The 24,434-nt window shown below is 38.0% G+C and overlaps 1 protein-coding gene across 1 annotated transcript; it reads right to left on the bottom strand.

Moving 5' to 3' along the window:
* Positions 1-4,057: 4,057 nt before the first annotated feature.
* Positions 4,058-24,189, bottom strand: LOC104448732 (tripeptidyl-peptidase 2). Its single transcript, XM_010062617.2, has 34 exons — positions 23,719-24,189; positions 22,826-22,904; positions 22,663-22,736; positions 21,993-22,102; positions 21,840-21,920; positions 21,333-21,419; positions 21,103-21,245; positions 20,658-20,808; positions 20,449-20,571; positions 20,219-20,302; positions 19,207-19,394; positions 18,932-19,106; positions 18,695-18,816; positions 18,531-18,610; positions 17,296-17,354; positions 15,932-16,086; positions 15,028-15,206; positions 14,394-14,506; positions 14,153-14,323; positions 13,378-13,506; positions 13,199-13,299; positions 12,998-13,115; positions 12,602-12,681; positions 12,149-12,221; positions 10,646-10,731; positions 10,514-10,565; positions 10,313-10,447; positions 10,158-10,229; positions 8,705-8,797; positions 8,256-8,351; positions 5,984-6,082; positions 5,664-5,756; positions 4,982-5,194; positions 4,058-4,322 (listed from the first exon to the last, which is right to left on the bottom strand). Exons 1-34 carry the CDS (start codon positions 24,125-24,127, stop codon positions 4,164-4,166), a joined length of 4,182 nt encoding a protein of 1,393 aa, XP_010060919.2. The 5' UTR covers positions 24,128-24,189; the 3' UTR covers positions 4,058-4,163.
* Between the last annotated feature and the right edge of the window lie 245 nt (positions 24,190-24,434).

Genomic DNA, 24,434 nt, shown 5'->3' with positions numbered 1-24,434 from the left:
AAGATGTCATGTCCAATTTTACTAGAAAATGATGGCCAATAAGATAGAACTCGAATTTTTTTATTCCATTTTTTAGCGTCAAAATTTTCTTTAACGTAGAATGATAATGCATATTAACTTAGGAAAACTTTTCACTTTTATAAGCACAGAAGTGTTGCTTACCATAAATTTCTTCAAACGGTTTGGCCACCCAATATTCATCACTAGCATCAGTTTTGGGGGATTCTCTTTCCTATGGATGAAATATGTAATGGGGGAAGAGTCTGTATGATTTCCTTAAGTTCTGCGATTGCTCTAATATGGGTTTTTCTCTAAGGCGGGTGATACTTCTTTAGCATTGATTGCAGTTGAATCAACAATTTTGCAATGTTGGGAACAAAGTCCCTAAAATAATTAATTATCACAAGAAATTACTGAACTTACTTTTATCATGAGTTTATCGTGAGGTTTTCTCATGGAAATTTCAACAATTCCTAAGTAATGTGTGGCCCTGGATAGTATGTACCCTAGTTCAGGTGCATACCAAAAAATTCAATTTATGTTTATGCAAATCTTTCTTTGAGATAACATGATTATATTTCTTTACAATATCTGCAAACTACTCGAGGAGTTGACAGTGAATTCTTCATCAAGACGGTAGAGTAAGATGTCATCACCGTAGACTACTGTACTTGACAAGATTGACTGAAAAATTCGACACATGGCCTTTTAAAAAAGGATGGGACTACTTTGAGGCCAAAAGAGAGGATCTTTCATTGAAAATGCTGGTTTAGAATACAAAAACCTATCTTGGGGCTATCTTCAAGATAAATGTCCAATTGCCAAAATCCGGCTTTTAGACCAAATTTGAAATAAATGTGGGCTTTAGATAAACCAGCAAAAATTAATTTTTTTAGGGTAAAGGAAACTTGTCATCTTGAAGGAAAAGGTTGAGGGGATGATAATTTATCACTAGTTGCATTTTCTTCTGTTCTCAACTCGTTTGTTAACATAAAAAGCTTCACAAGCCCATTGAGAACTCGAGATTTCAATAAGGCCAGCAGAAGCAAGATATTCCGGATTCATTCCCATGTGACTCGCTTTAATAGGGTTTATATTTTCATTTTTTTTTAAAGGGAGGTAGACAAAAAAAACTCTGAGTTTTTCCACAACAGATAAGGACATTTCTAAGATAATTCAAAATGGGACTCTAAACAAAATTCTAACAACTTTTACATGATCGAATTTAGCAAACTCATCTAGATAAAGAAAAACCTTTAAATATTGACAAATTTAGAGCGATATTGAGTTATGACATCCCAACTAATGATCAAATCTTTGTTGGGAGATTAGATCCAAATATTTTAGTGGTTATAGAGTACTAAGGGAAAAAATTAATAGTTACTAATATAGTTTGCATATTTGTAGAAAAAGTATCTCTTGAGACATAATTGAAATATCAAACACAGAAATTCAAGTGTTCTTTAGAAAATAAATCTTTGTGCCTAGAATTGAAGAACTTGCACCACTATCCATAAAAGCAATGACTGTGATGGGTTTGACAAGTTTTGAGGTAAGGATTTTTATAGGAAAATGAAGATAATGGACTTGACTTGAAAATATACTATGGTCTTGTTCTAAAGAGATGATGGATATATGGAAAAGATCTTTAGAGTTTGAATCAAAATTAGTTTCACTAAGAGTTTAATAATAAAAGAATTTGCTCGGATGGATCTTCATCAACGAAAAATAATGATTCAACATCATCATTTTCAAGTGAAACACCAGTTTCAATTTTAACGTGATATATCAAATGGTTTTGACATTTTTTTCGTCTGAGGGGGCAATTTTTGGCTAAATGACTTCTTCTTTTTTGTTGCAGATGAAATATCAAGTTGATCTCTCGTGATTTGAGCGATCTTTTCTTCTTCGTAGAAATCGTCATTTTTTCTTTCTCCGAAATTGCTTAGATCCATACTTGGATTTTCCCACCTAACACCTTTCGAAATGCTTTTTCTTTCTAAAAGATTTTCTACAAGAGCCATCACAATCTTTTTTGGAACACTTAATCTTTAAATTCTGACGTGAACAAGCTCCATCAAGTTCTCAATTATCTTTGAGGTAAGTTTTCATCATTTCACACTTTAGACACAAATCATCAAGGCACAAATGGATCTCTTGTTATATTTCTCCCAGAAAATATACACAATTCTCATTGCTTGTTAAGAAATTATCTCTTAACTTGCAGAGATAACTCTTTAGGAATATAGGGGCTATAAAAACCGGTTTCAAGTTTGCATCCGTTCCAAGGCCATAGAAGAGTTTGAGCATTTCCTGATAATACTTATTGAGATGCTTTTTTTTAGAGAGAATGATATTTTCTTTCAAAAAAACTCTCTTCTCTTGAGCTTATGGAGGTCAGTAGACTTGCCAATGAAAAAATGACAGAGGAAAGTAATAGCTTGGTCGAAGTTTGCTAAAGGGCGAAGTTACACTTGGTCTTACTCCTGATAAATCTATTTGTCATGATTTGTGAGAGCTTGGGTGCTTAACCAAGTATGAAACTTTTCAAATCTTTTTGATCATTTGGAATATGGAATATTATCATCGGTAAAAAAAAAAAAAATTGTTTAGGCGGAAATTAGATTTTAGAATGGATTATTTGGTTGGATAACATTAGACTCAAAAGATTTGAATCCATCCTCTAATGCGGAGGATCGGCCATGAATATTGAAGAAGTGGTCGATAAAATAGGAAAAGATTTGATAGCGGGGATCAAAAAAGAGAAGGAAGATGAAAGAGAAATCGAGTCTCGTTCTGAATCTAAATTCATCGAAGAATCAATTCTAGAGGAGGCTAAATCTAGTCTTTTAAGACAATAGGATAGGCTGTTTTTCTTCCTGATTGCCCAAATCTCTCAAGAATCATTCGGACGGGTTAAATAACATCATTTGGTATTGCTTCTCCTTTAGGGAAGTCTTCTTTTTCAAAATCTTTTCTTTCCCTTTTTCTTTCCTTTTTCTTTCCTTAGGCGACCCAATTCTCTAGGGTGAATTTGCTGCTCTCGTAGAAGTTTCTGCAAGAGCAACAAAAATTGAAATGTTTTGTAGTGGTGGAGGAGAATACTCAATTCATGGGAATGAATAGAAAGTTTGAATTTGTCCTCTTCAAAGAGTTGAATTTGCTTCTTAAGCTTCTCTATTTCCGTCTTTGGACTTTCAAGATGATGGTATTCCAAATGTTGTCCAAATTCCAAGATATGAAAACTTTTGTAAAAATCGGAAAGCATTTTTTTGATGATTTCATCATATCTTCCAATCTCTTTGTACCTTAATCAAAAAAAAAAAAAATTCTTCGTACATTAACGATTTTGGAATCAATCGTATTGAAAGCATTGTTGTGTACTAAACAACTAATTGGATTGCTAAAATTTAGATGTAAATAGTACAGAACCCTTGTAAAACATGGAATGATGCCAATGCATCATAGGCGCATTACACGACCCATTTGGGACTTTAATCGTGTATTATATTGTATTTAGCTGCACAATATCCAAAAAGGAGCCGACGCAATGGCTCCCAGTACTTGCGGTGGAAGGCAACATCCCATGGGGTATATTGGCCAAACACAACAAAGAAACAATCACGGGTAAATGAGCAGAAACTTCTGAAGTCGTCTAAGAGTGAAAAATATCGTGATTTTGAATTAATTTAAATAATTTTGTTTTTAATTATTCATGTCCCGAGAAAGACGACAAGCCCAATAGAATTTGACGGAATCATTATAAATCATGAATTCTCAAGCGTGAAATATGCTCAAGCGCGACCTCCTAAAGTTATATAGCAGAAAGCAATCTATGGCAAATTCCTGTCACAAGACAGATTATCCTTCATGAATGACCTATCCTAGCTATGCTATTCCTAACACTCGACCGGCAAAATATAATTCAATAGCCCAAGTAATGTCGTAAGTTGGAACCAAGTGTCGAGACAAGTTGATAGGGTAAAGTGCTCATGACTAGATTTGCAATTTGTGTAACACAAAAGTGCACAAAAAACTTTAGCATGTGAAACTATAGTTTCTGAAAAGAGTGTAAACGGGAAATCATAAGCACCCACCTTGTGGATTAGACGCTTTATTTGCGTACACAGTTTATCGCTGAATACATACAAACTAAAATATCCTTAAAACAATGGCAAGCATGCCGGGAATCGTACATGCATCCATTCTCTCTCATACCTTAACAGGTGACTCCATCCAATCTCCTCGACCAAAGTCAGCTTTAGTTCAAACAGCTTCCTCTTCGGAGGGTCACCGTCTTCTTGAATCATATCATTCAGTACCTAAACCAAAATCATTTTAGAGCATGTAAAAATATACCCATTGCTGTGATATGTTTTTCACGTTGAGATTATCTCAAAAAGCAATATTTCAATCACAGATGAACTCCCAAGAAGCAGTCACAAATGGCAATAACAATTATTTTAAGTCAGCCAAAATGCCACTTTTCAATGAAAGGTAAGGAGAGAAGACAGAAAAACAAGCTTGTTAGCAGCTCTGTGGTCAGAAAGAAAGTAAAAAGTGAATTTGTCAGAGTTCCTTTCCATAAAACTAAAAATAAAATAATGAAAGAAAACCACGTATATACATGGAAGCTGATATGCAAACATCCAGGACAAAAGACTACAATAAGCGAAGTCTTCTTAACTACGCCATACAGGTGCACAGGTACACTTTTATGCGTACATGAGAACATGACTTGAGGTTTAGTCAAATAGACAGCATGACTTTGGTAGCAAGAGCGGGAATTGAAAGAAGGTTTGAAGCAAAAAATAGAGGAAGAGCACAGTATGAGGACTAGTGCAACTATTGCAGGAAATACCATTTTCGATGCCAGCATCTTGGACATGCTAAAGAAAAGATATAACAAAATAAGAAGCATCTCGACTGAAAAAAACTACTGATTTCTGGAGGGAGTTGGTAGTGCCACCCAACACAGTACCTTCAGCGCTGTTCCCAGCCTTCCATGGCGTTGCTCACGAATGACCAAGAGAGTACCGTACTTAGAGGACTTCACATCAACCCATTTCTTCAATTCCGCAAAATTTTCTTCAAAGAGATTGGGTGGGACACCAGGCGTCTGAACAGGTACGTCACCACTTGCATCCACATCTTCTGAGCCCTCAGTTGTAGCTTTTGCTGAAGCCTTCTCTTGCTGCAAAAATTAAGGCGTGTGAGAAAGTGATACATAATTTTGAATTAATTGATTAATCACCATAATGGATTTGATAGATTCTGAAGATAAGTAACTTCACGTTGGGGGAAAGGTGACACCGTTGACAGCATGCCAGCATTGGGGACCCTAGTGCTGACAGCTGTTAACTGTGCACAAATAGCATCACAATTTGACTGGGATGGACACTTGGTGCAAAAAAATTTATAAGTAAAGAAGCACACATTTGCAGAGCCATCTCAATTCACATATTTAATCATTATCAAAGGATATAGGCTAGCAATTCATATGTCATAGGGAGACAGATATCTAAGAAATTGTTGATATAACCAGAATTTGATATTAGGACTGCACATAAATAATCTGCAGGGCTGCATTACCACCTAAAGCTTAAAGCCGTATAAGTATGTCATGCTACTAATGTCCAGGAACAGGTTTCAGTCATCCTTACACTGACGAACTCAATTTCTGCTACTGCTAACCCCTTCTGGTAAAGAGCTTCTGCTAATTGATCACGTGTAGTCTCCATCTTCTTCTTAATATTCTATGCAAAAACAAACAAGTAGATGGAAATATCACATGCTTCAGAATTAGAAATTCATGACATATTGAGTATGAGAAGTTGGAGCATCATAATATGTTAGTGTACCAAGAAAAAATTAATAAACCATGAAGAGCTTATCAGGGTGTGCTTAATGCTTCTTCCAAGCAGTCGCATTGAATTTTTTTATAGATTAGTGGAAGTGGCTGCATGGTACGATAGACACAAACCTCTGCATCCTCATCCTCTGGATCACTTTTGAATGCAAAATATTTTGCTAACTCATCTCTGTCAATGCTATTGATAACTTCGTCGGCTCCATCAATGATCTGCAAATCACCATAAAACAAATACACAGTAAGTAAACTCACTCCTCTCTTTTTTTTTTTTTTTTTTTTTTTTTGGTAAGTAACTCACTCCTCTCTTTGTATTCTTTTAAAACCAAAAATATAACTTACAGCATGGTCAGTTAAGGAAAACCGGACATAAAGCACAAAATGGTGCTCGAAGAAATCCTACTGACTGGACTTCCAGATTTACCCAGCTTATATGGGGATTTCCCGTCAGAGTTTGATGTGCGGAAATGAGGCACCAATTAATTTTCGGAAGGTGTTGGCCCCTTTTGTTAGAAAGTTTTGAATAAGTCCTTCAGTTTCCAGTTTGCCCATCTGAAACTGGCTTAGTTTTTTTGACAAATAGAAACTGCCTTTATCTTGTCCAGGAATGTATTAATGCTTGCTCAGTTATCAATTAGCCTTTTACGAAGAAATTTTGACAGACAATATCAGAACTCTTCAAGAAAGGCTTTGGAATGATGCATCTCAAGGTATGGCCCAATCCTTTTGAGAAAAAATATAAGCTGTCCAAAGCCCTCAAATTCTTCTAGAAAATCAAATAGAAAGGAAAGGGAATGGAAAGCCCACTCGCTCACCCTAATCCTGAAAGATGGTAAGATTTCTAACAGGACTTGAGTGATCAAAAGAGAACTAAAAGCAACCCATGGCCAAAAACCACAAAAAATAAAAAATAAAAAATGAGAAAAGGACTAAAAGCCACACCCAGTATCTTTCACTTTCTATGTTCTGCAGACTCAGTCACAATAACATAAAGTGACACAATCATGGTTAAGCTCATGGACAGCGGTAACTATGTAGATGTCTGCTTTTGTATTCTAGAGTAGAAAATGAACCATTTATGATGGTCAAGAGCTTAAAATCCCCAAATGAATAGTGATAAAGATGTTGAGTCGCTGTTTACTGTGGGCCTGCATAAGTTCACATAATTGAAGTATAACATAAAGTGACACAATAATAGTTAGATTCATGGACAGTGGTAAGTATGTTGATGTCCGCTTTTGTATTCTTGAGTAGAAAATAAGCCATTTATGATAGGTCGATGGCTTAAAATCCCTAAATGGACGGTGATAAAGATGTTGAGTGGCTATTTCCTATGGGCCTGCATAAGTTCGCATAATTTAAGTACAACATAAAGCGACACAATAATAGTTAAATTCATGGACAGCAAACTATGTAGATGTCTGCTTTTGTATTCTTGAGTAGAAAACGAGCCATTTATGATAGGTCAAGGGCTTAAAATCCCTAAATGGATGGTGATAAATGTGAGAATTGGTGGGACCATTACCAACAGTTCTAAAAGCTTAAAATGTTAGATGAAAGCGTGGTTAATATTTAAATATTCTATTCTATCACTTCCCCTCACGCTTAGCCTAGTCTTTTTTGCCTAATTTTAAGTGTGGACTTATTTAATTAGAGAGGCAAATAGGGTTAGGAAAGATTTGAACTTAGGATCTCTTGCTTTGATACCAATGTTGGGTGATCTTGAGCCTCTTACCCCAAAAGCTAGCTCAAAAGATAAGACTTTCTCTCACACTTATAAATCAAACATCAACCCCCTCCACAACAATGTAGGATAAACCTCAACAATCTCTCATTCACACATCAAGCCTAGGTTGGAGGCGCAATCAACTGCAACTCTATCGTGTGATTATGTACCAGACTTGTCAACAACCTGAGCTTTGATACCATGTGAGATTTAATGGGACCATTACCATTACCAACTGTTTTAAAAGCTTAAGCTATTAAATTAAGGCATGGTTTAATAATTAAATATTCTATCCATAAAGATGTTGAGTCGCTATTTCCTATGGGCCTGCATAAGTTCGCATAAATTTAAGTAAAATACTTTTCCAGACAAGAACAAATGGAAAAGTACAAAGAGTAGTTATTGAGGCTAGGAAATCTTCACGATCAAGTATCATCACATTGTTCCCTTGGAGTTGCAGTTGTTCAAATTCTCTAACTAAGAAAACTTGTCATTGGAAAGAATATACTATTGTGTTTTCAAGAGACAGCAGCATATGGATATAACATTGCTTTTATAAGGAATATCTCTCAGCAAGAGATCCAATAAATAACACTGACCCAAATATTACCCCATCCAATTTATTTATAAAGACAAAATTAGAGATCAAATGCTAATTACCTTCCTATTGTGGTGGATTTTGTCCTTCACATCACTCTGAGAGAGTAAATATTCCAAGATCCTGGCAAGCAGTGGCGTGTGTTTTGGGTACTCCGACTGCCAAAGGACATGCCACAAGAAATTAATGTAAAGAACCATATATGATCTGCATAAAGATAAGACTGAAAACAGTGTACTTAAGACTGTGCTTTTCACTCCAGTTATTACTTCACATTACTACTAAACATGGCTTTTTGTTTGTTTATGCAAAGTTAGCGGACTTTTTTTTTGTCAGATGTGATAGCATTCTTAATTTAGATTTTTGCAAAATACTGGTCCATGTCATTGCATAAATGAGGAGCAAATCGATGCCATCATATACATCCTGCAGCATGTTGTAAGAGAGCTATCTCGGAGGCAATTTTGCAACCACAGTAAAAGATGTACTTTAGTTGAGTAAAGAAAATCACCTTCAGTTGAGTAAGTAAGTTCTTCCACTCCAACTTCTCTTCATCATTCCCGTGTTTCAGAGTTCCCAGAAACTTTATCTTTGCATCTCGAACCTGATCGATAACAAAACTCATTGTGAAGAAGCATCCAATAGACTATGAAAAACCAGTAACTCAAACTGAAGTCTGCATCCTAGCAGAACGACAAACTAAAGAATATATGAGTAGCGGATGTATTTTGATTCTGGTTATTCATTACCCATATGACCATCATTCATCAATCTATTGTCTAATATAATGATTATTCTTGTAATGCATATTTCCTTAAAATAAAGACATCATAGGTCATGTTAAAAGCCGCATGCCCAGTGAGACATCATGAGGCGAATTTTCGATGAAAGAACATTTTATTGTTTGTGTACATTTCATTACCGGATCTATATGATTAGAAAACTAAAGAATTGAACATGTCCAGTTATAGGGTGGCTTTCAATTTCACCATTTATGACCCCAAAAAACAAAAAAGACGTTGCACAATAAATAAGCAAAACCAATGAATTGATTCTATCACCTGGGCATCACGATAAATAAATTTAATATTTCAATACTTTCAAAGAAAAGTTTTTACCAAAAAATAAAGAGTTGCTGGGGTCTCTTACTAGTTAGAACAAAAGAGCATGGTATTTTAAAATGAAACTCCGCTAAATGACACTGGCATGTCATATTTCTGTGACTGTGACGTTTGTGAATCCACTGGAAATTATTTAAATTGGCACAAGCATGACTTTGAATTTTGTGATAGATTATAAGAGCTCTTTCGCTTTCCTACTGGAACCCACAACGTTATACCCTTGATATAGTCTCTTTCCTGTGGAAATGTACCCCAAACTACCCTTCTCTCAAAAAATGCCAGTTGTAGTAGGTATTTTTGGCAATGCCAGTTGTAGTAGGTATTTTTGGCAACAGCAAACCGAGCCTTATTCACGCTCATATTTTTTTTACATTCCCTTCTGTTTCTTGTCAAATGAATGGCATATGCTGCAGGAAATCCTTGATATTTCTAGCATGATATTAAGAAAGGTAATGGCCCATAAGAAAGTCAAATACATGAATCAAATACAAATAATACTAAGGCCAGATGATTTCCCATAGATTTTTTGTTGTCAGCTGATAGAAAAAGATGCCAGCATCAATTTTGCCTCTGAACCCCAGTGTAGGTGGATATATGTCCATAAAAATCAGCATTTGGCTCTAAATTATAGGCACAGATCTAAAATTATACCGGATAGATGCTCGTATATATGTAACAGTTTAAATTGTATGCATATATGTAGAGCAGATCTCTGGTTTTGCAAGCACAAGAAGTTATCCGGGCATGACACTGCTAGTGCTTCCTGAAGGTATCTATGGAATTTATACATAAGTGAAAGTTCTCTCCAAGAAAAATAACCACAATAGCACAATCACCAAGTACCTCTTCTTGTAGGCGTTCGGAGACAGATTTTGTGCACCTTGATGAAGAAACTTTCCCCTTCTCTTCTTCAACCTTCCAAATGAAGAGAAAATTAAAAATTAACCTTCAGTAAAAGCATCGAAAAAGAAAGAAAAGTTGGAATGGTCTCGAGCAACCTTATTGGGTGGCACTATGTAAGAGATTTGGTAGGATGCAGGGTTCTTTGATGGACTCTTTCCATTATCTTGACCAGCATTTGATACCTTTCCATAAGATATTGCTCCGACCAACACAGACCCAGGTTGAGAATTCTGCAATAGTTCGATGACAAAGTATTAAGAAACATTCTTTGAAGAAGAAGCACCAGAATGCAATACCTTTGGGAGCTTGTCCTTGGTTGGTGGGCCCAAATAGATGGCTTCCTTCTTCCTACATAACAATATACATATCAAAGGCTGTGGTAGGAGGAGATAGAACAGCGATACATATCCATGACGAACTAAACCTACCCAGGGATCAAAACTGAAGAGTTATACGAGCCATTTCCCATTACAGGGCCATCAGGTTGAGAGAAAAAGTTCAGTCGCATGACATCCTGGACTCAAGGAAATCAAAAACATAAATAATGAGGTTAAAAACCATAGAGCTTCTTCAACAACATTGGGTCATTAGATTGCTTATTCTAAAAAGAGAACACCTAAAGAGGATGATGGCAATGGTGCCAAACAAACAACTAGCATGTATTTTGGCAAACAATCTTTAACTTTTATAGGGTGCTAGGGGCAGTAATTTCTGACATGTCATGACACAATCACGACCTGATCTGAAATAGGGGTGATTGGTTCCCAGTCCAGTCCTAGGGGCAATAATTTCTGACATGTCATGACACAATCACGACCTGATCTGAAATAGGGGTGATCGGTTCCCGGTCTGGTCCGGTTCCAAGGTGGAATTGGGAACCAGACCGATTAGTCTTAGGACCGGAAACCGAACTGGATTGATGGTCTGGTCCGGTTCTGGTTCTGGTTCCAGTCCATGGAACCGGTCAAATCTATAAACACTGAAGAGAGGGGTGTGTCTGACCAAAAAAAAAAAAAAAACAGAGACAGCAGCATGGTCCCACTTCCAGGCTGTCTGATATCTCTCTCAATCACATTTATTTTACTTGCTAACAAGTCTCTATCGCATTAAAGGTATTTACTTTTGTTCTCTCTCTATCTCTCTCTCTCTACACACAAACTCCCTTCCCCTCCTCCTTCCACAAAAACCACCGTGAAGAGTTCTCCATTTTAGAGAGACAATGAAGACACCTCCAATTCGCTCCGAGCTGGCTCTCGAGCCCTCACGGATCCTCATGTCTGTGGAGTCTCCTCCCTCTCTCCTCCACATTGCCCCACTGGCCCCCTGCAACTCCACAAGGGGTCAGATCAGCTCCAACTCCATCCTCATCACCCTCCTCGACTCGACTCCCACTACACCGAGCTCGTTGAGAAGGCCCTACTCCTCCAGACCCTAAAGGATGCCGTGGCGTGAGAGCCGAGAGGGAAGAGCGAGCATCAAAGGCTGCTATTCTTTGTAGATTTTTAAGGGGTAAAAGAAATCAGTCCGGTCCAAGTGGTTCCACCCCTAAAACAGGGAATTAAACCGAAAATCACCTGCTCCATTTTTATGGCACTGAGGACGGGACCGGCCCCCCGGGAATCACCCAAAACCGGCCAGTTCGGTCTGGTCCGGGCAATCTTTGTTGCTCGCCCCTACTATGAAATATTATCTTGCTCGTAAATGAATGAAGTAGAAGTTCAATTTACGTTAACCCAAACATCACTGATGTAACTCATTTTACTAAAAACACTATAAGGATCTCAGGTCATCTAAAACATATGATTCTTTAATCATATTCGCATGATATCTATGTAAATTTGGCTTCTTACAATCATATATCCTCATTTTTTTTTTATAAAATCTTTTCCACACAAAGCAGGTCTAATTCACTAGTTGGACAAGGATGATACCTTTTCCTCTAGATTTCTCTCCATAAACAGCACCAAGTGCTTCATTTTTTCCAAATATTGCACATCATCATGCCTGAAAGAGAAAAGTACTATGAGCATAGAAATTATTTATCTAATCAGCTTTGGTATAGCATGAAACTATTTGATTTTTATTAAGGCTAAGCATTTCTTTTCACAACAATCTATATGTATGTCCCAAGACGTAGATGACAGGTCATAACTTTCCACAATTTTTGCAGCATGTTTTCCTTTCCAGGATGCTTCATTTCACGCAATACAAAAGATTATAAAAGAATCTAAATTGGTAGCAAAATAAAGTCTTTATATTCGACATAACATGTGACCATGTTAATCTAAAGCGTGTGTGCATCAGTGCATGCAATGCGAAGTTTTTTTTTTTTTTTTTTTTGGGGGGATGCATGGTGCAGTTTCAACCCAAGAAATAAACTGCACCTTAGATACAGCTGTAAAGTGTATTCACCCTTGGGCAGCTTTGAAGATTTTGGGTAGACATCTCCCAAGGCATGTACACGCTACAAAGGAAACAAAAAAGATGTTGAGAGCAGAAAATGTCCTGATACAAACTGGAAATATAATTTTTCACCCCACCAAAATGATTGAACACGAAATGTGAAACCCAACCTATAAGTTAGTGAAGTTGCAAAGTCATGCTAAAACAATATAATGCTCCCTACAGCATTGCAAAGTGTGGATTTTGTTTCGTTTTTGAGATGTAGTATATCTATACCCATTTATTTATGGTGGCTCAGAAATGGTTGAGTGCCATCAATATCGTTTACATTGAAAGGATTGCACACCATATAAGGAAGGAATCAAGGGATACAGTACCTTGTTCACATCCCATATCATATAGAACTGCGACTCAAACTTGGTATCATATATTCGATTGTTGAGTAAAGGAATATAAGGTTTTAGTTCTGCTCCATCTTCTAATTTGAATTTATAACTGCATCAGAAATCTCAGATGATCAACTCAAAAAAACAGTTCAGTGAGTTAAGCTTGACAGCAAATTCTGAAGCTCCACTCACGTCAATGTCAGAGCCAATATCTGTTTCCCTGAGGGTAGTTTGTCTCGCATTGATGGGAGAGCACGAAGCTTTGACTCAACAGGTCGATATGGAACCCTCATCTGCATAGACAGCAGATAAAGAAAACTCAATTCAGAACCACTTGCTTATGATTCTGGAATAAGCATAATGTGCTTTACCTTATTGAGGGTGGCAACAGGAGCAAGTTCCTCCAACGCAAGCAGAGCCTCAGCATCTATTCTAACTGGTGCCTCACTGCCATCAAGTATCACTTCCTCTTTGTTGATGTCAATCCCATGGAACACGATCTTGGAATGAACATGGTCCATGCAAGAGTCTCCATAAGGTACTTTTTTATGCAAAAGTTCATAACATAGTTCTACGGGAATTTCAATCCTTTACATTTACCACACATCTTTAGTAGCACCAATTTGCGACAGTGAACTGTTGACAAGCTTTCCCATCACAGGCCGTCCAGTAAGTGGAGTTGGCCCAATCCCCATTCCGAACCCCAAATTGGAAGAGAAAAAAAAAGGAAAAGAGGGAATAATAACAAGATCGGTACTACCTTTAAAGTGTGAACTCCTACCATATTAAGAGGGTAATCGAGCCTACAAAAACTAATTTCAGAAACACCGGATTGGCCATATCCTTGAAAACATAAGGCAGAAAAATAAATTAAGTGATAATGGCCTATACAAATGGAACTCTCTATTCTTGACAAACCAAAGTAAGGAGACAAAGGAAAAGGTTTATCTGGATTCTGAAAGTCAATTAAAGCCTAGAACATATAATGTTTGATGCATCAGAGTAATGCCATCTAGAAATTGACAGAAAACACCACGCACTCTTGTATCAGTCCGACAAGAGCTCATATTTGAATGTTAATCGATGTATAAAAATCAACACAAGCAGATGAAAAATCACAATATTACATTGAAATACATATGCTACCTCAAAATCCACTGAAGTAGCTTCATTGCTCCCAATTCCACTAGACCAAAACTGAGCTACTGTTAATTCCATCGTGTGACCACCAACCACAGGGAAGGCAAAGCTTTTGGCAGCTGGAGAAGAAAACATTACCGCGCTCTCCCATTTGATGGGCCTTTGCAAGGGACAAAGCTGTGCATTGAAAAAGAGTCAAAGCAGTTCTTTATAAACTGGTGAATAAAGTACTCAGTGAACATTGTACCTGAACTGTGTCAACATAGAATCTCCGTGTTGTGTCAAACTCAGATGTTCGCATGGTAGCCTCAACCCAAGTAGAACCAAATGGCACCTCAATGTATCTTCGTTCAATGTGACCTATTAAAGCATAAAGCATCAAACAAAAGAAATAGAATTCCCTGTTAAGTAGCATTTAAGACTGACAAAGATTGGAAAAGAATGCTATCTTTTTCCTTCTTTGTAGCACATGACTCTGCTTTTCAATTTCTGTGGGTCACTTGTGTCAGACTACAGCATCTTCAATGCTCAAGCAATCTAATGATGTCATGTAAAACATAGTTTATGAAAGTCAACTAGATCTCTCAGGTAAGTGAAGAAAACAATGAAGACTGTACATTAGCCACCAATTTGGCATAGGGACTCAAGGTTAAATCCATAATACACATCATTACTCAATTGCTTTGTCTAACACACTGTTTATCGTAATCAAGTAGCCATGCACAGTTTCAGAAAGACATGACCAAGTTTCTCAAACATACACCAAACATTTCGCTATTTAAACTGGAAAAGAAAAACCTAGCCCTCATTTTCTTCAAAAATCGTGTAAGTACTGATGTATATGAATACAGATTAATGTTTGAATGAAGACTATGTATAACCTGGCTGAAATGACATCCTTGAATATGTGACTACAGGAGGCCGGCTCACTATGACAGCAGGCTTTGTTATAGTAACTGGTATTCTGAAAAGAGGACCACGCCATGGCGATTTGCAATCAACCCCATACACTTCATAATAATGAAGTCCACTAGAAAGATTGCTGGGATCCACAACAATGCTGAAAAAGAAAAAGCAGCTCTAGATTATTGTAGTTTCCACTATGATACAAAATCAGCTGGTAGTTTCTTTTCCCAATTCTATAGTAACCTACTTGTAGAGTTATGGTGCAGATGATTGGATATTGTATTAAACTCACCTCCTACACAAGCTTGAGCAAACTATAAAATCTACTCAGCTTCGAGCTAGCCATCCTTGACTCAAAGGAAATGGAAATATACTCACCACCCATTTTCTCCAGTCACAAGCAAGGAAAGGCTAACATGTTCCTAATATGTTTTTCTTTGCCATACTCCTCTGTTCCTCTTTTCCTCTCTCCCAAACAAAGCATTAATGATAGACCAAGACTAGTTTCACGATCTACTTATAGGTCTGTTAGATTTGGAGAGCACAACCAGTCAACTCAATTTAGATAAATATATCTACAAAAAGAATAAGGAAAAGGAAAAGGAGGTAATTCCTTGAAGAAAATACAGCCTACTATTCACTTACTTATAAGAGTTACCATGAAACTTTTACATTAGGTGCATCAGTGTTCAGTATGCATACCACATCTAAGTTTATTGTATTCCTTCTCAATTATTCAAATCAATTCAGAGTTCTAGTGAGAACATCAGCAACTGCTCTCAAAGCATCAATTAAATAGGCATAATAATTGGAGTTTTGAAACTTTCGATGTACTCAGAGCGATTTCATAGAGGATTTAACAAACTAATGCTTACTGACTTGAAGCTACGGCCGTTGTGAGTAAGCAATAGATACTCCGGAGCCCTTACAACAGCCTTATCTGTGGAGTGTAACTCAATACACTCCTCAAAGGGAACCAGGTCTTCTAGATTGTTCGCATCTTCATGAAAATTTGGCTCAATTTGCACGGTCCACTGGTAAAAGAAAAAAGAAATTAATGATTGCAATAAGAGAGTCATCATGGAAAAGTACATAATTGACGTGAAAGATTGAAAATCAAGCATCATCAAGTATCACATATCAGTCAGTTATCTTCAGCGAGCCATGCTCAGCTTCAGACTTATGTTAGAGACATCAACAATGTTAAAAAAGAAATAGAAAGAATTCAACAAATGGACCAGGTTTATGTGGAAATACATAGAAGTAGCTCTTTGGATTATGCACAAATGCATATCTATACAATTCCATAAACAGATGTCCATGACATATTTATATACTGAACAACCTACAACTTGCACAAAAGCTACAAATAAAGCTGAACTAATACTTGGACCAAAAAAAAAAAAAGCTGAACTAAATACATGAGACAATTATCATAAGTTTCTCTACAGCACTATTACCATCCTCCAAGAAAACATTTGGGGAACTTTTTCTTCTAAAGCTTTCCTGAGAGCTACACAACATCATTGCAGTTCACATACAAAAAGTACGACTAGAAATCAGACTCGAATTAGAACTTGTATTTGAGGGGAAAGAGAGAGAAATGTTTAAGAAAAACTATAACTTGTTTGGAAGAAATTAGAAAATGGTTATAATCGCAGCAAGAGGAAAATTACTCTCCCCCAAATGGGTGAAGTGCCAAGAGGAAATCCCTAACATTATTAGGTGAACCTTGCAACATTTTGTCAAATTTTAAAGGGAATTCTTGTCATCTTCACATGCACAATTTGAACTTCACGTCTTCTATTTTAAACTCCATTTTTCTTCTATCCAAACATGATAAAGTTACTGTTTTCTCCTTCCCAATTTCCACCAGTTTTCTCCCATTCATTTTGTTTTCTCATCAGATTTCAGGAAGCCTAAAGCATGAAATTAAGAATTACATCACACGCATAACTGAGCAATGCTCTAATGTATGACAAGAATAGCATTATGGCCAACAAAAATATTTGAGTCTAACTCAGCACAGGGTAAGGAGAAACAGAGATAATTTACACTCGTACATCCATTATGGATAAACTGTAAAGTAATTACTCCAACAAACTAAAGTATGTAAGATTCAAAAGCTACCTATGAGGACAATAAGACACAAGAATAAGAATGTTTAATTCACTCTATGATTTTCATAAGCAACTCCATGAATCCACGACAGGGGAATGTGCTTAGTTTATCCATAATCTCACCTCAGTAGATCGTGTGCAATAGCTAGCCTCCCTAAGATAAATGCCTCGTGAAGTAGGAGCTACAAAAAAAAAAAAAAAACCATCAATCAGGCAACTCGTTCAGTTTCTCAGATATTGAATAATGTATATATGATGTAAGCATAATCCACTAAACCATCAGCAATAGAAAAGGTAGCAGCAAAATAAACCTTATCCCTCTGAGTGGGGACTAAAGGAGCACATTACTTATAAAATTTACGGAAATGGATGATGGAAAAGAGTAATAAATTGAAAAAGAAGATGCAATAAAGGTGGCGAATATGATGTCCTTAATTCTGGCCAGGAAGCTGACTAATAGAGTCTCAAAATCTAATCAATTTATCATCTTCAGACCGGCAAACAAAATTCTGCAGGAATATGATCTATTACACCAAACATATTAATAGCCAGCCAGAACTGCATATTCTGCAATAGACCTGTTAAGCAGAACTATTGGTTCATTATCCTTGTCAACCTAGGGAAACAAATAATAAAAAATGTATGACAAGCGTGTCCGACAGACAAACAAGGTGCTTGGTCCAAGCTTTCAATGGTCACATGGAGACATGATCATTTAACTGGAGAGATCTAATACATGTCAATATCTTTCATTAATATTTAACGGAACACCTGGCTTTCATCCATCCCGAAGAGAGCTTATCAGGCCCATACCCCAGCTGCTGAAGCAACATATTTGAAGATCTGAACCTGATGTTTTAGGGTAAAATATATGGTGACCCCTACACCTTACTTCTTGACAATGCCCTCAAATTCAGCTGTAACACATAGAACCCCTAAACTTATGTAACAGAACGTCACAGTTCATGGTGAACCTTGTAACCTCAACATTGGGAACAGAATTTCAAAAAGTTGGATTCTCTGTAACTGTGAGGCAATCGTCACTTGTTGCACAATTTTACTCAACCACAATAGATACACCATCCCTAGCAAGTCATGACAATGATGCCACAGTGCTTTTCTTCTACTATGCTGATGTCTACTTGAGCATCATAATTTCTTGATAACGGCACTAGTTATTCAGAATATCGGGATTCTCATCAACCAATAACAGTAAGCTAGTCTAAATAAGGTTCATGTAAAACACATTCAGAACTCTTACTGCGCCATATTCATAAGGCACAGGCTACAAAACTAAAGGAACCACTTAATTATATATTTGCAAAATAAAATGAGAAAGGCCTGTAATAAAAACTTACTTGATTTTCCAGATTGACTAATTTTCACTTGATACCAAACACATGGAATGTTCTGAGATAGCTTTATGTACTCGTAAGCCCTAATACCAACAATTGAGAGCAATGCTTAAAATTCTGAACTATTGTTGTAAGTAAAATCAAGAGCCTCAAACAGGAAACCTAACTTGTCAACTTGCATGAGCCCCTGTCCAGTGGTTAGTTTATCTTCTGGAAGGCTACCTATAGGAAGGCATGTATTCTCAAGGGCCTTCCGTACAGTATATGGACTCACAGGAATGCCTTCAGCCTGCACAACATAAGAGAACATTTTATACAGTCTGACACTGAAAGGGGGTTAAGAAGTCAAAAATGGATAATAGCTGCTCTTTCTTCAATGTCACAAGCATTTCTAGCAAAACTACCTTCATAGCGCTGATGAGTAATGCAACCCCCCCACAAGCTGATGGAGATGCCATTGATGTTCCATTCATCAGCATACGACGTTGAAGAGTCCAAGTAGGCACTGGTGCAATAGCCGCACCAGGGGCACTTATACATACACCAAGATCACCATCAGCTGTCGGTCCCCTGCTAGACCTGCATCCGATTGGCAGTTATGGGTGTTCTCAATGTCACAACATAGCCCCATCTTGCCTGGAAGGCATCACAGTCCAAGGCCAGAGTAAAGTATAAGTACCAAGTATACTCGAGTCCTTCGCTGGGAGGTTCAACTACAGCATGGGCACCAGCAGCCATTGCAGGAGATACATATGCCCCGACTCCAATGATGCTCGAAGTGGTACCTCCAGGTGCTCCCACAGTACTCAATGCTGGCCCACTATTGCCAGCACTACTGATAAATACTAGGCGATGCTTATTGATTACCTAAATCCACATGATGATGTATACGAATAAGTATAAAGGCATAGGCATAGGCATAAGACCAGAGGATTGGAAAGTCAGTGTTCCTCACCATCTCCATAATTACACATCAAAATACATGACCAACTTTGCTTAAGACAGTTTTCGAAATATAAGAAGGCTTGGTCCACCTTAAGCCTTATCTTATGTATGACTTCATAAGCAAAAACTAATAAGAATTTGTAGCTCCTAAGTATGTACTCATGCATACTCAAGATCCTTCTATGTTATTAAGTAAAAAATGGAGGTCTATGTATCTTTCCATATCTCATTTATAAATCAGTATCATTCTAACCAGAGGATTACTCAATCAATTATCTGACTTTCAAAGAGCTCATAATTCTTTTTGGTAATGTCAATTTTGGAAATACTCACGACCATACAAAATGAAAGATGTGGCTCATCAATACCAAAATGCAATTAAAAGAAGGGGGAGGGGGGGAGTTATGATCTAAGGCACATAATCCTAAGAGTATTGCCATTTCCTAACGTTGAAATCATCATGCATCACCATCCAAAACCTACAAACAAACCTCAATACCCAAAGAAGCCATGAAGCATACAAAAACAGAGTTAGAGCATGATAAAAATAGAGATGGTACATCAATTACAACGGGGTGGCCATGTGACTTTTGTTAAGTTTCCTCATATCTGGCCATTTCTTTTCCAGCAAAAAAGAATGTATAGGGAAAAGTCAGATTTACATATCACCAACCCAATTCAACCAATGTGAGGTGCACTTGCATCCAAGAAAGTACTGAGAAAATGATGAAATTTAGGACCATTACTTCATTCGCAAGGTCAACAAAGCGTCCATAATCAGGCAGCATTGTTGGTTCTCCAAAACTCATGTTGATCAGATCACATTTATGCTGCAGAAAGAATTACTGAACAACATCAAGATCCTCTATAAATTACGATAAGCATATTGACATGCTAAAACATTAATTCCTACCAAAAGAGTGCATAGTCCAAGTTCTTTTTGTATGAGAGAAAACAAGCATCTATTCTTACCCACCTCAACAGCAGCTATTAGTGCTCGAATGAGACCGGTTCCAGTCTCCATTGAAACTAATCGTGTATCTCCAATTTTACAAGAGATCAACTGAGCTCCAGGTGCAACCCCATTCAACAAGGGCTCCTGCCAATAATCATCCAATTAAACAGACAAATAGTTTGCAGCAATTGAAATTTACTAATGTTCAATTTTCACCACAAAGACAGTACCTCTGGATGGAAAGCAGTAGCTATACCAGCAACATGAGTACCATGAGGGGAACTGTCGGTTACGATACTTAATATATTCCCATCATCATACACATTGACAACAAATGTACAGGCATCTAGCTTGCTAAATATTCCAAATTTGCGCTCTATCCTGTAAGTTCCAAGAAGAAAGTTAAAGAAATCATCTTAATTGTCTCTTGGTCCATATGAAATTCAGCAGAAGAAAAGGGCGACATACAAGAAAAGGTTGAGCACAAAATTCAGTTTTCTAGGTACTGCTCCAGTTGATTCTTAAGATCTAATAACAGTGACTCATACTTATCTTGGTATTTCCCATAAGAAAACGAAACTACAGGTTCCAGAAACATAACTGTTACAAACCATGATCTGCAACAAAAAAAAAAAAAAATTTACAAAACCAGGTATACTCCAAATGCCTTCATACCTATAGTTAGTAAGGGGTTCGAACTCAGCAAGTTTCCCACAATTTGGGTCATCTTCAAGACTCTGGGTATCAAGAGCGACCCTCCAAACTTCTCCATCATGCCATACTACAGCGTCTATAATGGGGCCCCTATCATCATAGTTCTTAAAGCATACATCGGGAGTTGATTAGTCCAAACACCAAAAAGAACAATAGGAGAGGATAAAAACATCAGTATCCACAAGACTCACATCAGCTTGTTTTCGTAAAAGATCAACTCTATTTTGCAGATCTTCTCTTGTCTTCTTCAAATCTGTATCCTCAACTTTGGCATGTTTCTACACAGGAAATATCATGCCTCCATAAGACAATGTTTATACAGTCAGAGAAAACCCAACTCATCTCACTGAAAAAAAAAAATTGCCTGGATCAATCAACAATGCAAATAACTTCAAAAAAGAAGCGCACCTGTTTTCCTACTATATGAGACAGAACAATTATGCTTATTGAAAGTTGAAACAATTAGCGGAACTAACATTTTCCACTTGAAAATTAGAGGAAAAAAGAAGGATGAAACACTTCGTCTACAGTCATCTTTTCAAGATCATGCCGTTGCTTTACTTAGGCTTACTATAGCTTGGAAACACAAGCAAAGAAGCATTCAAATACATATATATATATATATATATATATATACACACACACACACATATATCTTATATAATAACAAATACACCACAAGCAACATTTTAGACAACCTGATCAAATTCATCAACGATCTTCACAGCATTGGCAATTGCTTCCTGGTTTCTCTCATCCCACTTCTTTTTCCTTTCTTTCTGCAAAGAAAGCAAATTCATTTAAGATGTCAACGTATAGATGAGAAGTGCAAAAGTTAGAAACACCGTTACCTTCAAACGAGATGTCAAAGTGTTCGTAAATAGCTCATAGACTAACTTACAACCCACATGCCAATCACCAGAAGGGTTTTTCCAGGATGTATTTATGGTGAGAGAAGCCCCTACAAAGATACGAAGCAGTGAAATTACGCGATATAAGGTCTTTGGTGAAATCGTCTAAATGCAGAAAAACCAGATGAAAAGAGAAGACAGACTCTAAAATAAGTACAGGAATTATAATGAATGTGAACGTCACCAGACTCTCGGATTGAAAAGTTCCATTGATCGCCATGTATCACATGAATTGACAATGTCAACTGTGATATCCAGCATCCAACCATTTAATGAAACACGGACACTTGATACTACAGACCTACCCGAGAAAGTGCTTTACAAGGAAAAGAATCACACTTTCAGAAAATTTTTGCAGATATCACATTGCAAGCAAGCTACATCCAGCTCTAACCTATCCCCCCACCCCGCAAACCACAAAAAAGAAGGTAAGTCCAGTTTTCAGAAGGCCCTCAAGTAACACGGGTAACTCCCTCAAATAGGAAATGCTTAAAACCATTCAACATACTGCATTTCCCCCAACAGAACTTATTAATTCTTAGATCAGAATATCAACTCTCGAGAAAAAGAAAGGAAGCATTAACATTTCATAGGTGCATCAAGGAATCACCTGAAGCTCCACGTATGGACCCATTTGCATCCGCCTTAACCACATTTGAGGTATCAATATCACCACTCCCAGTGCTGAAGAGAGAAATGCTCATGTTCATGCACTTTATCCCGTAATAGGAAAGTCAATGACGACAATATCAAACAAAACACATTTTAATTACCAATCAAGAACATCTAGGATTTTAGGCTTCCCATCTGAAGTGACTTGTAATCCAGCTGCAGCTGGGTCAACACCCGTATCTGCAAACCCCATACCCATTCAGCAAGAGAATCACATGCAAAAGCATAAGATCATACATACACTTCATCATTCATATAATGCCAACGAAGATACGTTTGAGTTTTCATATTCCTAGTCCAGCTTAGTCTTGACAATAATAGATGAGCTAGACCGAAGCAAATAAACTGCAACAAGCACATGGGAACCAATTAAGATTTGTTATGATAAATCCACTTGGTCTCACTCTCAAACAGCGAGCTCCAACTGGTTCTCCTATTAAGTAGAGACAGCAAGAACAGATAACCCAGCCATTATATGCGTCAATCAAAACCATTTTGTATCCCAATGATGACACAGTAGATGCACAGAAAGGGAAAGAAGATCCATAAATCGAACTGAACAATGAAATGCCACGGCGCACTCAGCAGTTCACAAAAAAGGAGACCACCACGGCAGCCATCATGAGTTCCCCCACAGCGGCGACAGGTTCGTGTGAAAACCACTTCCGAGCTTCTAATGTCATATACTTTAATCGATAGAAAAAGCCGCAAACTTTATAACAAAATAACAGAAACCGCACAACAACAAAATCTGCTTAATTTGTTTAATTTGCTAATCACCGTTAGCTCGACTTTATAATAGAAAAACAGAATCGCAATCAGCAGTGACAAGGTCGTTGAGCTACACTAGCAAAAACTACGCAGCGGCACCGCGACCGCGCCGAGCATAACCCGATGCTCTCCAGCAACGAATGATTCATAGTTCCTACTTCCTACTTCATTTCGTCGACCCAAACTCCCTCGATCAGTCATCTAAAGCATGAGATTCGAGTACCGAAGATAGCGATGACGACGCCGCGGCCGTCGTACTCCGGGTGATCCTCGACGAAGCGATCGGCGCCGATCTCCTTCTTCGGCATGAGGGAAGCCAGGAACGTGGACTCGTTCAGCTTGAAATTGCGGAGCGAGCCATTGTCGCTACCACCGCCGGTCGCCGCGCTGATCGAAGAGCAAGGCATGTCCCCGAATCCTCTCCTCTCCCCGCCGCCGGTATCCCTACGCCACCCTCTCTCCAATCGAGTGCCTCTTCTTTTAAGGTGGCGATGATGATGATGGCGATGGTGGAATCTCCGCTGTACGGAGGGAGCAGAGAGAAACGGGGGGAGGAGGCACGAGCGACGTGAGCGCGAAGGCAGATATATTTTATAGGCTGATGACGCTGCGAATGCTGAGGTGGCGTGCATTGTCCGGTCGGGTCGGGTCGGGTCGGGGTGGGGAGGGGCGTTTTGGGAAATGCGCGGCGGAGTTGGGGTGGCGGCGGAGGAGGTGGAGGTGGCGGGCGGCTGCGGGCGACACCTCTTGATGATGGGCAACTTTTTAAATGGCTGGGCTTCGGTCGGGTCACGGGTGTGGCTCGGGATTTGCGTGGTTCTCGTTTTGGTGAGGATCAATCGGCGTGGGCTCGCGCGGCCCGTAATGACGTTTATGCCCTTCTCGCTCCAAAATGAGACGGATGACGTAATCCAGCACGTGGACCATCGACAGTGGATA

This window comes from Eucalyptus grandis, chromosome 1 (genome assembly GCF_016545825.1).
Source record: "Eucalyptus grandis isolate ANBG69807.140 chromosome 1, ASM1654582v1, whole genome shotgun sequence".
Classification (NCBI taxonomy): domain Eukaryota; kingdom Viridiplantae; phylum Streptophyta; class Magnoliopsida; order Myrtales; family Myrtaceae; genus Eucalyptus; species Eucalyptus grandis.
The sequence above is the reverse complement of the archived record's forward strand: the minus strand, read 5'-3'. Positions and strand labels throughout refer to the sequence as shown.